We start from the raw sequence: 15,340 nt of genomic DNA, 5'->3' as shown, positions 1-15,340 counted from the left end.
TACTGTGCAAGGTAATTTATTGCTCCAGGCTAAAAATAAAAAAGGAAAAATCAAAACTATCTCATCTGAGCCATGCACTGCTGGCTGGAGTCCTGGTCCTGGCAGCCCAGCACAGTATAAATCACAGCTCCCTTGCTTGGTCAGACTGGCAGAATTTCATTACTTTTTTTGATACTTTTGAAAAATTGTGCTTGTGTTTCAAACTATCTCTTTTCTATCTTGAAACATATTCTCTGAATATTTTTTTTGAAGGGTTGAAAACAGTATCTGCATAGCTTCAAAATAGTTTAACCATCTAGGTTTCCAAAGAATAGGGCAAGGAACATGTTCCATTTTGGGCAGAATATGTCACAAAACACATAAAATGATTTTATCAAAAATTTGAAACATTTCAGTTTGCTTTCTTTGCTAATAGCTAGAGAAATTATACTTTAGCTGAACTATAAATGGATTATGACTCTGATTCCTGAATTTTTAAGTGGTTTCCAGGACAATAATTAAAATGGCAACAATAGAAAATTACTTTTAAAAATCTGTAAATCATTGAATTTGGGGGGGGGGGGCTATGTCAAAATTTCCAGCAATTTCATAATATTTATAAAATTTGAATTTGGAAGGCTAAAAACATTTTAACAAAGATTTTGTTTTAGATAATGATCTGGATGTCTTGCTCCCATATTTTTTAGCACCATCTGTGACTGTCTGGGTCAAGCTGCCTCATTGTCATCTTGCTTAAATTTATAAATGCCAGCTTTTTACAGATAGAAAAGTATTCCAAAAGATCCTTGGATATTTTCTGTATGGATTCCTTTCATATAAACACACTGCTTTAGCAGAAAAAATTCATTGGATTTTTAAAAAAGTTTTAACAATAATTCTAAATTACTTGTTTTAACATGCCAGGCAAGACATGCTATTTTGAGACTCTCTAATAAATATCTTTTACCTACTTCTAGTCTGAGACTAATCCTAGTTCTCTTTGACTATTCTTGTGAAAAATCCCTTCACCAAAGAATGAGAAGGCTCCACAGAGCAGATCAGATGCAGAAAATGTTTGTACTATGTACCCTGAATTGGAGCCTGTTCAGTCAGAATGTATTGTACAAAGCCAAAAGCATCCATTTTTCACATTTTAAAGAATCCAGACTGAGATGTAAATGCTGCAGTTAAAATGGAAAACCAAAATGTCTTGAAAAATCTTTCTACTGGAGAAAAAAAGCCAAAACAATATTTCTTAAAGATTCTTTTCACCTCAAAGATAGACCCTGCTATACTTTCTCCAAACTGGGGATCAAGGATACCTTTGAAAAATTTTTATTCAAAAAAGATTTTATGGGTTTTTCCCCCTTTCCGGTTGCATCACTAAAACTGTATAGGTCAACATTACATTAGCCTCTCTTTTGTAAAGGGCATATTTGAAATATGTCAGTACTGTGAAGAACCAAATAATTTTATTCCTTTGATCTTTGATGCACTTGACCATTGACTATAGAAAGGAGTGCTCAATTATTTCTTGTTGTTGGGTTTAGGTATTTCTCAGATGGAGAATACCCCTCTTTCAGTTGTAAATTGCATTAAGTTTCAAGGGAAAGGAAGCTGCTTAGAAGAGCTGGGAGAATTTGATTTCCATTTAATGATAGGACTCATTCATATCTTTCAAATGACACAATTCTTGCATTCCCAGGGCTTCCTAGATACCACACAGATAAACAGTACCCTTCTGTGCCAGTGAAATAATGATGCTCTGTATTATATAACTGCCTTCTCAAGACAGGTCTAAATACTCTGTAGATATTATTGGTTCCTCTCAAAATCTCAGTAACATAGAGACCCTTCTTATTAACTCAAGAAATATGTACCTAGAATCATAATATTTCAGAGTAAAAGGGACCTCAGAAATCTAATCTAACTCAGGCCTCAGCTGAAGTTCCTTCTATAACATTCCAGACAAGTACTGGTCATCTAACCTAATTCTTGAAGTCTGCAATGAAAGGGAAGTCTATTACCTGAACTATATTTGTATAGACTAGATTAAGAGTGGATTATAGAACTAGAGCTGAGAGGTTCCCTAAAGCATCTAATCCAATCACCTTGTTTTACTAAATTGCTTCCAACTATCTCAAATTCTGTCATTCTGCTTTGGAATCTTGTTCATTGTTAAGGAAATTAATTATCTTTTATTTAGCCAAAATCTAACTCTTTGTACCAGCCATATTGCCAGAATAACCTTTTTTTTTTTTACTGTCACTAAACTGAGATACCTGCTGGATATATATTCTACTTACATTTTTGCAGTGTTTGATCAAATATCTCATGCCACTCTTGTGAAAAAGATGTAGCTACAGGCTAAATGATAAGACCAAGTGGAGTTAGAGTGATTTAGATCTGCTTAAATGACTGAAATCAAAGTATGGTTACGAATGGTTTTGATGTCAACTTGGAAAGTCTTCAGTAGAGTGTCCCAGGAATCTATGCTTGGCATTGTTATCTACAGCAGTTTTAAGTAATTGTTTCAATAAAGCATAGGAAGCATGCCTCTCAGATTTGAGAAATGAAAAGAGTCACATTTCTGCCTTGGTAAATACTGTCTCTGTGACCCCTGGAAAATCATTTAACTTCTCAGTGTCCCAGGCAGCCTAGAAGGTTCAGAACTGAATTGCTTTGTTAAGGAGAATTTCTTCCAGTAGGAGTTGTTTACATCAGTGAAATCATTTCCCTGATTCCCATTTCCCTTTTTGTCCCACTTCCAAAAAAAAAAAAAACCCTTAAACTCTAATGGCAGTGAATATGAAGTCTTAAATTTGGGTTGAAAAAATTGATCTGGCAAGTATAAGATGGGGAAACATAATATGAAAGAGACCTGGAGGGCATAGTGAACTGCAAGCACAGTATGAGCTGGTAGTATGATATGGTAGGCAAAGAATTCCTGAGACAATGGACAACATTCTGAGGCTTGGGTTCCAGGAATAAAGAGGGGGATTAGCCCTCTGAATTTTGTCTTTTGGAGTATTACAGTCATCTCTGGGTTTCATATTTTAGAAATAACACTAACAAGAATGATAAAGAACTTGGAATTCAGAACATAGAGGTCTGACTGAAGGAATCAGAGATTCCTTTATTAGAGAGGAATTAGAGAAGACAAAGTTTAGACATGGTGTCTGTATTGAAATATTCAGAAGACCATCAGATAGACCCTGGAGATGTTATATAAAACTGTTATAGTCAAGTTTAGACTCCATGTCTGGAAAATGTCAATTAGAGGCATTCAGATGTGGAATACACAGCTTTAGGAGGTAGTAAAGTTCCTTCCTCAGGGAAGACTCGACTCAGAAACCTGATGACCAGCTAGGTGGCACAGTGGATTGAGCACTAGCCTTGGAGTCAGGCAGTCTAGAGTTCAAAGCCAGCCTCAGATACTTGATACTCACTTGCTCTGTGACCTTGGACAGCAAGTCACTTAACCCTGATTGTCCCACATCCAGGCCATCTCCAATCATCCTGATTATATCTGGCTCCAGAGGAGAAACTGAGACTGGTGATGTAGCATAGCATCCCCCTCACTCAGATCCAGTTCATGTGTTTATTATGGCATCACCTTCCTCATGTTATGGTCTTCTTCAAGAATAAAGGACAAAACTAAACAGCAACAGCCTTTCAGATATGATGGAGAGAGGATTCGCATTCAGAGATAGGCTAAAAGAGAGACATGAAGAGCTCCTTCCCAACTTTGAATTCTCAGATTTTTAGACTACATTCTTGAGGGTAAGGACTGTCTTTGCCTCTTTTGACTCCCCAAGTGATTAGCATCGCCAGGTACTACTAGATATCTAAAAAAATGTTCATTTACTGACTGATTGTGTGGATCCCCAGATCCACATGTTTCATGGGAGGTACTGGGTAGCTTTCTCATACTCTTATTATTGTTAGTTCCTTTCTACTGAAGTCATTTGCTCATAGCCATTGACAAATTAAAAAGTAAAAGTAGAAATTAGATTCAAAGTCTAATTTCCAGATTGGTAGTCATTTAATTTTTTTAAATTAGGATTTTTAATAACAAACTTAAACAAAAGCAATTAGAAGCATTCCAATATAGAGAGCAGAAAAGGATTGTGTATAAACTGTGAAGTTTTGTTACAGACTTTTTTTAATGTATATTAAATTGACTATGAGAACAAAACTTTCCTGCTTCTCTCTTTCCCTCTTTCAAACTTCCTTCTACACTTTTTTCTTTCCTACATAGATTGTTTAATTTTCTCCCTCCATAGTTCATTGACTGCTTATATTTTGTCACCGTTGCCTTGGAATATTTCCCTTAGCTCTTTTTTTTTCCCTTAACTCTTTGAAATATCAAGTCATTACATTCTTTCCCTTTTGTCATTTCCAGGCAAGATGTCCACTGAACGTGCTTTTCGAAAGCAGCAGCAGTTAAACAACCTGGTCTCTATGGTGAAAAATATGGCCAAACCTGGTGACATAGTTGTGGATTTCTGCAGTGGCGGGGTAATGGCTCTTTTCCCTCCCCCTTCCCCTATACCATTTTTGTCAACTGTACGAGCATAGGTCTAAACCTCTGCAACTATATTGGATCCAAGAGACAGTCACAGGGAGGTAAAGGACCATAATTTAGATAACCAGTTCCTGTCTGCCCCTCCCCACCAAAAAAATCAAGAGAAAAATAGATGGTATTCCTAAAGCATTTGTTAAGCTTTTATGATGTTGGGTGCAATTTTAAGTTCTGGAAGTCATTTGAAAGTCCCTGTTCTCAATCAGCTATTAGAGTCTAATTAAAGAAGATTCACATAAAGTGCTGAAGGGGGAGGGACATCCCCACAAAAGTTTGAGAAGGCAATTGCATGAAGTGGTGCCTGGGAAAGAAGGTAAAGGTATCGCCTTTCTCAAAGCCAGTTGGAGTCAGGAGTAAGCTCTGATCTATTCCTGGAGTGGTTGAACATGAAAGATGTCAAAGAGAAGGGCCATGGAAAGGAGGCTTTTAGGCATAGCCTTGATGCTTAGTTTTTGGTAAGATAAACAGAAAGAGAAAAAAGAAGCTAAAGACAAAAATATTCCCCAAAATTAAAAATACAAAAACCAGGGTTCACTAACCTCCATCATGCCAGCTTCTCTCCTGCCACTGAATGTACAGTTCCCCTAAGATTAATAGGGGAAATAGCCAGAGAATCCTAGACTTTTCCATGTAGAATTGGGGAAAGTTAAGTGCCTTCCAGTGGTAGTACCTTCATTTTACAGATAAGAAAATTTGAGGCCTAGAAAGATTAAGTGATTTGACCAGGGCCACAAAGCTGGTAAGCAGCTTAGGCAGAATTTGTGGAGGGTTTGAGGAGCTGAAATATGCTAATGAGGAGAAAGCAATACAGCTTTCTGATATTGAGTCTGGCAGTTATTCATAGTTACCTGAGGGTTTGGAGAAAAGAGGTGAAAGTGGGCTTTCCCTTTCAGTCTTTAATATATACTAGTTAGAAAAAAAGCAGCTTTCATTAAAATTATTAGGCATTAAGCCAAGAAAAAGAAAAACAAGTGGGAAAGGAATCTCCCCCCAAAAGCCAAATACTAGTAATTACTACTAGTAATTACTACTTAATAAAACTGTAGACAATAAAAATTGAGGAAGGGATTCATTTTTTAATAAATATTAGGGAAACTGAGCAGCAGTATAATAAGAAATAAATTTTGATCATTACCTCATACCATTTACCACAGTAGCCTCCAACAGGTTAAAAGAAGTAAGCATAATAAAATGATCAATGATAAAATTGGAAGAAAAGGGAATATTTCAATTATCTCATTTCATTGTGGAAAGCAGGCAAATTTGCAGCTATTAAATAGAAGAAATTGTTGGGGATAAGAATATGAATAATTACATAAAAATAATAAAGTTCTTCAAAGAAAAAATATAATCAAAAATATTGGGGAATACATTTGTGGCAAATATAATAAAAGCAACATCTAAATTTCTAAGACTCTAATAACAAATATCAAGGTTAGTACCTGGTAACCATTTTATAAATGTTCAAAGGACCTAGAAACAATTCGTGAAAGAAATTGAATTTGAGGACTTATGGAGTGGAGGCAAGATGGCAGCATGAAGCTTGTATGCTCCTGGTGCTTTTTCCCTACACAACGTTAAATGAAGCCTCTTCAGGCATAAAAGCTACAGATACAACCAGGGGGGAAAAAAGCTTGGGGGAGATTGACACAAATTTTCAACTGTAGACCTCATGGAGGATCTCTAGCGAAGGTTTATTTCTTTGGGGGAAAGGGGAAGTAAGGCCCAGGAGGCAGGAGAGCAGGAAAGCCAGAGGAGACTTTTAGACACAGTGCAGCCCAGGGCCTGGCAGCTAGAGAGCAAGCCAGCAGGGAGGGTCTCAACTCAATACAAAGTCTGAGCCTTGGGAAGACTGGGGCAGTAGACAGGACTGGGTGTGGAACAAATCACTGCATTGGCAACACCTGGGCTGCATAGGCAACAGGATCAGTGATAAGCCCAGGATCAGATCCCAACTCCTCCACAAAAAGCTCAGGACTATGCTCCCTATACTCCAGGAGCAGAGCTCAACAATCAAAATGAGGAAAAAAACCTAAAAGTGCTAACCATAGAAAACTACTATGCAGATAGAGATGATAAAAATGCCATCTCAGAAGAACAAAGCAGTGACAAATTACCTACATAGGAAGTATCAAAGTAGTCTGTGAATTAGACTCAAATTCAAAACCTCTTAGAAGAGCTTTAAAAAGAATTTTAAAATAATTTAAAAACTAAAGAAAAGAGAAAGAAGAAAAATTGAGAAAAGAAAGGAGAGCCATGCAGCAAAATTATGAAAAATTGGCCAGTAATTCCTTTAAAAATAAAAATAACCAACTATAAAAAGAATGCAACACTTCAAAAAATAAAATCGACCAACTGGAAAAGGAATGCAACTCATCTAAAACTCAAATGACCAACTGGAAAGGGAATTGAACTTAGCAAAAAGTAAAATTAACCATCTGGAAAAGGAAACAAAAGTTAACTGAAGAAAATAAAACTCTAAAAGTTAAAATTAGTTAAATAGAAACTAATGAATCTATGAGACATCAAGATTCCATCAAATAAAATCAAAAGGCTGAAAAAAATTGAAGAAAATGTAAAGTAGCTTTTTAGAAAAACAAACAATCTAGAAAATTGATCCAGGACAGATAATTTTCAAATTATTGGTGAACTAGAAAGCCTAGATCTAAAAAAAGAGCCTGTAAAATATTTTTAAGGAAATTATCAGGGAAACCTGTCCTGACATACCAGATCAAGAAGACAAAATGGTCCTTGAAAGAATACACAGAACACTGTCAAAAACACCCCAGGATAAAAACTCCAATTCCAGAATTCTCTAATAAAGAAGAAAATACTGCAAGCAGCAAAAAAAGAAGCAATTTAAATACAAAGGAAACACAATCAGAATTACACAAGACTTAAAGCATGAACATTAAAGGATTAGAGGACCTGGAATATAATATTTTGGAAGACAAAGGAACTTGGATTATAACCAAGAATTTATTAACCTGCAAGATTCAGCATATTCTTTCAGGGAAAAAATATGAGCTTTCAGTGAAATAAAGGACTTCAAAACTTTCCTGAAAAAAGGACCAGAACTGAACATAGAATTTGATCTCCAAATACAATACTCTTGAGATGCAGAAAAAGATAAACAGAAAGGGGTGGGGGGAACAAATGTTAGTCAAGAATATTACATTGTAGATAACCCTACTATAAGGGAAGATAACATCTGTAACTCTTGAGAATTATATTTCTCTCAGAATAGTTAAAGGATTGAATATACTTGAAGAAATTGTACTTAAAGAATATGGGTATGGTTGATACTTGTCCTTAATTATTGAAGAAAACCAAAATGACATTACTATGTTTGAAAGAAATATGTACTTGCAACTATGGATGAACAGATCAATATGACCTCAGATTCGCTACCACAGGTTGGTAAGAAATTGTCTAGGTGAACACCTGGGGTATTTACACTAAATTCATATCTGTGTGTCTGTGTGTGTCTTTGTGTGTGTGTGTGTGTGTGTGTGTGTGTGTGTCTGTGTGTGTGTGGGTCTGTGTGTGTGTGGGTCTGTGTGTGTGTATTCTGCCTTCCTAATAGAGCTCAGCTCTTTCTCTATTGAAGGCACCCCTGTGTCAGTGTCTCCCTTGTCTTAAAATCAATTCTAAAGTTCCTAAGAGAGTACTTAGAGTACTTAGAGGCCCTATACATAATTAAATCAGAAGTGACTTTACTAAATATTCAGAGTTTTGTAATATTTGTCCTTCGTTTTCGAGGGAGGCCACAACATCAGGGAGGTGATATCATGACAAGCACATGAAACAGAGGGGTTATGCTAAATCATTAGCCTCAGTCTTTCATCCAGAGCCATCTGGGTCCAGTGGGCAGAACAGAATGACTGGAGATGACCCTGGATGTGAGGCAGTCAGGGTTAAGTGACTTGCCCAAGATCACACAGCTAGTAAGTGTCAATTGTCTGAGGCTGAATTTGAACTCCTCACTCCAAGCCAGTGCTCTATCCACTGTACCACCTAGCTGTCCAGAGGGAAAGAAGGGAGGGTGTGAACACTGAATAAATTCTACTAGATTTGGCCCAGAGAGGGTGTGGGTGGGAGGGGAGGAAGGAAAAGAAGAGAAGAAAGGACTGATAAAGGGGAAGAAGAAAGTATGAGGGAAAGTAAACTTAAAGTTAAATTTTTTTAAATTTGAAGGGGAAAATATTGGTGAAGAGGAATAAGAAGAAAGAGAAAAGTACAAATGATAAAAATAGCATTGAGGAAGAATTACTAACAGAATTGGTAATCCTAACTGTAAATGTGAATGGGATGAACTTTCCCATAAAACAGAAGTGGATAGTAGAGTGGATTAAAAGCCAGAATCCTAGAACATATTGCCTGCAAGAAACATGTTTAAAGCAGAGAGATACACACAGGATAAAGGTAAAAGCCTGGAGCAAAATATATCATGCTTCAGCAGAAGTAAAAAAATCAGTGGTAATGATTCTCATCTCAGTCAAAACAAAAGAAAAATTATATCATTAAAAAGGTAAGGAAGGAAATTACATCTTCATAAAAGGCACCATAGGCAGGGAAGTTATCATAATTAGACATATGCACCTAGTGGTATATCATCCAAATTTTTAGAGGAGAAGCTGAATGAATTACAAGGAGATATAGACAGTAAAACTATAGTAATGGGAGACCTCAACCTCCCTCTCCCAGAACTACATTAATCTAACCACAAAACCAACAAGAAAAAATCTTGAAAAACTTAGATATGATAGACCTCTGGAGAAAGCTACATTGGGAGGGAAAAAAGAATACACCTTTATCTTTGCAGTACATGGTACCTATACCAAAACTGACCAGGTACTAGGGCATAAAAACCTTACATTCAAATGCAGAAAGGCAGAAATAATAAATGCATGTTTTCTGATCATGATGCAATAAAAATTACATATAATAAAGGACTTTGAAAATTAAATTTAATTGGAAACTAAAATAATTAATTGGAAACTAAAAAATTTAATTTTAAAGAATGAATAGAACAAACAAATCATGGAAATAATCAGTCATTCCATCCAAGTAAATGATAACAATGAGACATCATGCCAAAATTTATGTGATGCAGCAAAACAGTTTTTAGGGAAATTTTTATCTCTAAATGCTTATATGAATAAAATAGGAGGAGATCAATGAATTGGGCATGCAACTAAAAAAGATAGAAACAGAACAAATTAAAGATCCCTAATTAAATAACAAATTAGAAATTCTGAAAAATCAAAGAAGAGATTAATAAAATTGAAAGCAAGAAATCCATTGATTTAATAAATAAAATTAAGAGTTGGTTTTATGAAAAAAACAATAAAATAGATAAATTTTTGGTTTATCTTATTTAAAAACAAAGGATTCCAAATCACCAGTATCAAAAATTAAAAGGATGAACTTAACACACTAATGAGGAGGAAATTAAAGAGATAATTTGGAGCTATTTTGCCAACTATATGCCAGTAAATATGAAACCTGAGGGAAATGGATGACTATTTACAAAAATACAAACTACCCAGATTACAGAAGAGGAAATAAAATACTTATATAATCCCATTTCAGAAAAAGAAGCTATCAATAAACTCCCTAAGAACAAGTTACCAGGTCAAGATGGATTTAACTTATAAGGAACAATCAATTTCAATTCTACATGAACTTTTTTTTTATAAAAATAGGAATTCTGCCAATTTCCTTTTATGAATAAGGGAATAAGTAAGAGAATATGGTACTGATACCTCAAGATAATGACTTTTTTCCCCAATTTGAAGTAGTCTTTGGACTTTGTTCAAAGTCCATATTCTTTCTCTGGATACAAATGGTATTCTCCATTACAGATAGACAAAAAATTGTCCCTGGTTGTTACATTAGTGGAATAAGCAAGTCCATCAAGGTTGATCATCTCCCCCCTGTTGCTTTTAGGGTGTACAGTGTTTTTCTGGTTCTGTTCATCTCATTCAGCATCAGTTCATGCAAATCCTTCCAGGTTTCCCTGAATTTCCATCCCTCCTGGTTTCTAATAGAACAATAGTGTTCCATGACATACATATACCACAGTTTAAGCCATTCCCCAGTTGAAGGACATTCACTTAATTTCAAATTCTTTGCCACCCTAAACAGGGCTGCTATGAATATTTTTGTGTACAAGTAATGTTTTTTACCCTTTTTTTATCATCTCTTCAAGGTATAGACCTAGTAGTGGTATTGCTGGGTCAAAGGGTATGCATGTTTTTGTTGCCCTTTTGGGCATAATTCCAAATTGTTCTCCAGAAAGGTTAGGTGAGTTCCCAGCTCCATCAACAATGTATTAGTGTCCCAAATTTCCCACATCCCTTCCAACATTGATCATTGTCCTTTCTGGTCATATTGGCCAGTCTGAGAGGTGAGGTGGTATCTCAGAGATGCTCAATTTGCATTTCTCTAATAAGTAATGATTTTGAGCAATTTTTCATATGACTATGGATTGCTTTGATTTCCTCAGCTGTAAATTGCCTTTGCTTGCATATCCTTTGACCATTTGTCAATTGGGGAATGGCTTGGTTTTTTGAAAATTTGACTCAGTTCTCTGTATATTTTATAAATGAGTCCTTTGTCAGAAATACTAGTTGCAAAAATTGTTTCCCAATTTACTACATTTCTTTTGATCTTGGTTACAGTGGTTTTGTCTGTGCAAAAACTTTTTAATTTAATGTAATCAAAATTATCTAGTTTGTTTTTAATGAACATCCATTGCTTTTAAAAGCACTAGAGAGTATAAGAATAAATGAAGATTTCCTTAAAATAAGTGGTATCTATCTAAATCCATCAACAAATATTATAAGTAATGGTGATAAACTAGGAGCATTTCCAGTAAGATCTGGAGTGAAACAAGGATGCTCATTATCACCTTTACTATTCCATAGGGCATTAGAAATGTTAGCAAAAAGAGCAGAAAAAGAAATTGAAGGAATTAGAATTGGCAGTGAGGAACAAAACTTTCACTCATTGCAGATGATATAATGGAATACTTAACCCTAAAAAATCAACTAAATCTATTTGAAACAATTAAAAAAAGTAGCAGGATATATAATCAATCTGCATAAATAATCAGCATTTCTGTTTATGAACAATAAAGTCCAAGAACAAGAGACAGAAAGAGAAATTCCATTTAACGTAACTGCAGCCAACATAAAATACTTGGAAATCTACCCCCCCCAAGACAAACCCAGAAATTGTATGACCACATTTTCAAAACACTTTTCCCACAAATCAGATCTGAACAATTGGAAAAATGTACATTACTCATGGTTAAGTTTCACTAATATAATAAAAATGACAACTCTAACCAAATTAAATTATTTAGTTCCATACCAATGGAACTACCAAATAACTATTTTGCTGAGTTAAAAAAAGTAGCAAAAATATTTATGGAGCAACAAAAAGTCAAGAACATCAATGGAACTGATGGAAAAAAGAAAGTAAAAGAAGGGGCCCTAGCTGTACCAGATCTAAAATTATACTACAAAGTGTCAGTCATCAAAAATTCCTAGTACTGTTTAAGGAAGAGTGTAATAGATCATGACTATATAATGTATTGTTTAGAAAACTCACAGACATATGCTTCTGGGATAAGAACTCACTATTTAACAAAAATTGTCAGGAAAACTGAAAAACAGTATGTCAAAACTTAAGTATAGACCCACATCTCATACGCTATACCAAAATAAGGCCAAAATGGTTTCAGGATTTAGACATAAACAGCAATACCATAAAACAATTAATAGATCAAGAAATACTCTATCTGTCAGCGATATGGAACAGGGAGGAAATTTATGACCACACAAGAAATAGAGTACATTATAAATTGCAAAATGGATGATTTTGACAATATTAAATTAAAAAGTTTTTACCGTAATAAAACCAGTGCTGTCAAGATTAGAAGAAAAACAGAAAGCTGGGAAACAATTTTCATAGTGTTGGGTTCTGATAAAGGTCTCATTTCTAAAATACATAGAGAATTGAATCAAATTTATGTCATTCCCCAATTGATAAGTGGTCAAAATATTTAAACAGATGATTTTCAAATGAAGAAATTAAAGCTGTATATAATCATATGAAAAAATGTTCCAAATCATTACTGATTAGAAAAATGAAAATTAAAAGAACTATGAGGTATTACTTCACACCTGTCAGATTGATGACAAAAAGAGTAAATGATTAATGTTGGAGAGGTTGTGGGAGGTTTGGGTCATTGATGTATTGTTGGTGAAGTTGTGAACTAATTTAACCATTTTGGAGAGCAATATGGAACTATGTCCAAAGAGCACTTATACTAATAATGTTTGTCCTTCATTCTCCAAGAGGACCATGACATCAGGGGGGTGATGCCATGACTAACACATGAATTGGATTTGAGTGAGGAGGGGCTGTGCTAAGTCACCAGTCCCACTTTCTCCTATAGAGCCATCTGGGTCCAGTGGCCAGATATAAATCAAGACAACTGGAGATGGCTCTGGATGCGAGGCAATCGGGATTAAGTGACTTGCCCAAGGTCACACAACTAGTGAGTATCAAGTGTCCAATTTCAACTTCCATCCTATTGACTCCAAGGCCAGGGTGCTATCCACTGCACCACCTAGCTGCCCTCACAGTTAAACTAGCAGTACCATCCTAGGCCTATATCCAGAAGAAATCATTAAAAAAAATGGGAAAAGTCCCATGTAATCCAAAATATTTGTAGCAACTCTTTTTTCAGTACAAAGAATTGGAAATTGAGGGGATGCTCATCAATTTGGAAATGACTGGACAAGTTATGGTATATGAATGTTAAGGAGTACTCTTGTTCTATAAGAAACCATGAATGGTCAGATTCTAGAGAAGCATGGAAAGAATTAGAGGAACTGATGCTGAGGGAAGGGAGTAGACCCAGAGAACATTGTTATAAACATTAATAACAACATTGTGAGTTGATCGACTTTGATCCTCTCAGTGGGTCAGAGAAGTAGGACAATCCTGGGAGACCTTTTATGGACCATGCCATCCAGATGAAGGAAAAAACCAAGACAAAAAAAAAACAACTATAGAATCCGAATGAACATTGTGTTTACCTTTTAAAATGTCCCTTATGTTTTTTTCCTTCCTATCCAATGGTTGTCTTTCTTTTCCTTTGGTTCTAATTCCTTATACAGAAAATGACTAATATATATAAACATGTTAAACACAAATGTACATGTACAATGCTTACTAGATTGTTCACCACTGTCTCTGAGTGGAGGGAGTAGGGAAGGGAGGGCAAAAGAATTGTGTAACATAAATATGCTTGTGAATAGATGTTGAAAATTTTCATAATATGTAATTGGAAAAATAAAGTAAAATATCAATAAGAAAGAAATAAATTTGAAAAATCATTTGAAAAAATCTCAGCCTCACTACTTATGAGAGAAATGCAGATCAAACAGCCTTGAGGCACCATACTTCACACTCATCCAATTGACATAAAAAACAACTAAAAATGACAAAAGCTCATTGCTGATATGGTTATAGAAAATCTTTGTGGGGAGCAGCCCATTAAACTAAAATCACAAAATAACTCTACCTCTTGACACAGCCCCTCCTCACTCAAATCCAATTCATTTGTTAGTCATGGTATCACCTTCCTGATGTCATGGTCCTCTTGGAGAATGAAGGACAAACATTATTAGTTTAACTGCTGTTTTGATACAGTTCCATATTGTTCTCCAGAATGGTTAAATTAGTTCACAATGTCACCAACAATGCATCAGTGACCCAATCCTCCCACAACCTCTCCAACATGAATCATTTACTCTTTTTGTGATCAATCTGATAGATGTAAGGTGATACCTCATAGTTCTTTTAATTTGCATTTCTCTAATCAGTAATGATTTGGAACATTTTTTCATATGATTATATACAGCTTTAATTTCTTCAGTTGAAAACCGTTTGTTTAAATAATTTGACCAATTATCAGTTGAGGAATGACACAAATTTGATTCAATCCTCTATGTATTTTAGAAATGAGACCTTTATCAGAACCCAAAAAATAACTCTATCTTACTGGGAATAAACCACTTTGAGTAAAATCATAAAAGAAAAAACTAAATCTTTTCATTTGTAGTATTATAATTTTAAAGAAATATAAGCAATCCAAATTTGTGTCTGATACATGGCTGATACATGGTAAATGCTTGTAAATGTATGATTATTTGCTCTTATTGTTTAAGTTTAAGCACATTGTAAATAATTGGGAGGAGAAAGCAATCCTTTTTTAGGAGATGGGCATCACAGAATGTTCAAATATCCCAGGGAAAAATATTAACTTCTTTACTCTCTATCTTTTATAGGGACATGTTGGAATTGTCCTTGCTCATATGTTGCCATCGTGCCAGGTAAAGCTTGAGAAATGGTGAAAAAAAGGTTAACTTTCTTTGAAGACCACAATGACTCAGAATTTTGGAATTCTCCATAAAGAAAAATTAGCAAAAAAGCAAAAAAAAATTCCCATTGTTTTGTAGTCAAGGGTGATTCCTGTCATCTGAGTTCCTTAGTGAACAAACAACTCCTCCCAATAAAAATCAGCAGCTTATATATAAATTAACATTTTAGAAGTTTCCCTAGACTTGAGGGTTTAGCTTGCTGGCAGTCACACAGTCGGTGAATGTCAGTTGGGACCTGAACCTCAGCTTTCTTGACTCCCAAGACCAGTCATCTACTTTCCAAGTGGCCTCTCCAGTACCTCACTTCTTGTTG

At 35.2% G+C, this 15,340-nt stretch overlaps 1 protein-coding gene across 4 annotated transcripts in view; it reads left to right on the top strand.

Moving 5' to 3' along the window:
* The window catches only part of GSTCD (glutathione S-transferase C-terminal domain containing), a 221,174-nt gene that overhangs the window by 164,798 nt on the left and 41,036 nt on the right, over nucleotides 1-15,340 (top strand). For all 4 annotated transcript variants that reach the window (XR_012476903.1, XM_074228759.1, XM_074228758.1 and 1 more), the window contains exons 6-7: nucleotides 4,385-4,500; nucleotides 14,935-14,979. Coding sequence is in view for 3 of the 4 variants with exons in the window: in XM_074228759.1 (XP_074084860.1) it covers nucleotides 4,385-4,500; nucleotides 14,935-14,979 (161 nt within the window). In the remaining variant the exon portion in view is untranslated. The remainder of the gene's footprint in view (nucleotides 1-4,384; nucleotides 4,501-14,934; nucleotides 14,980-15,340) is intronic.

The sequence above is a fragment of the Macrotis lagotis genome, chromosome 3 (genome assembly GCF_037893015.1).
Source record: "Macrotis lagotis isolate mMagLag1 chromosome 3, bilby.v1.9.chrom.fasta, whole genome shotgun sequence".
Classification (NCBI taxonomy): domain Eukaryota; kingdom Metazoa; phylum Chordata; class Mammalia; order Peramelemorphia; family Peramelidae; genus Macrotis; species Macrotis lagotis.
This window is presented reverse-complemented; position numbering and strand designations above follow the sequence as displayed.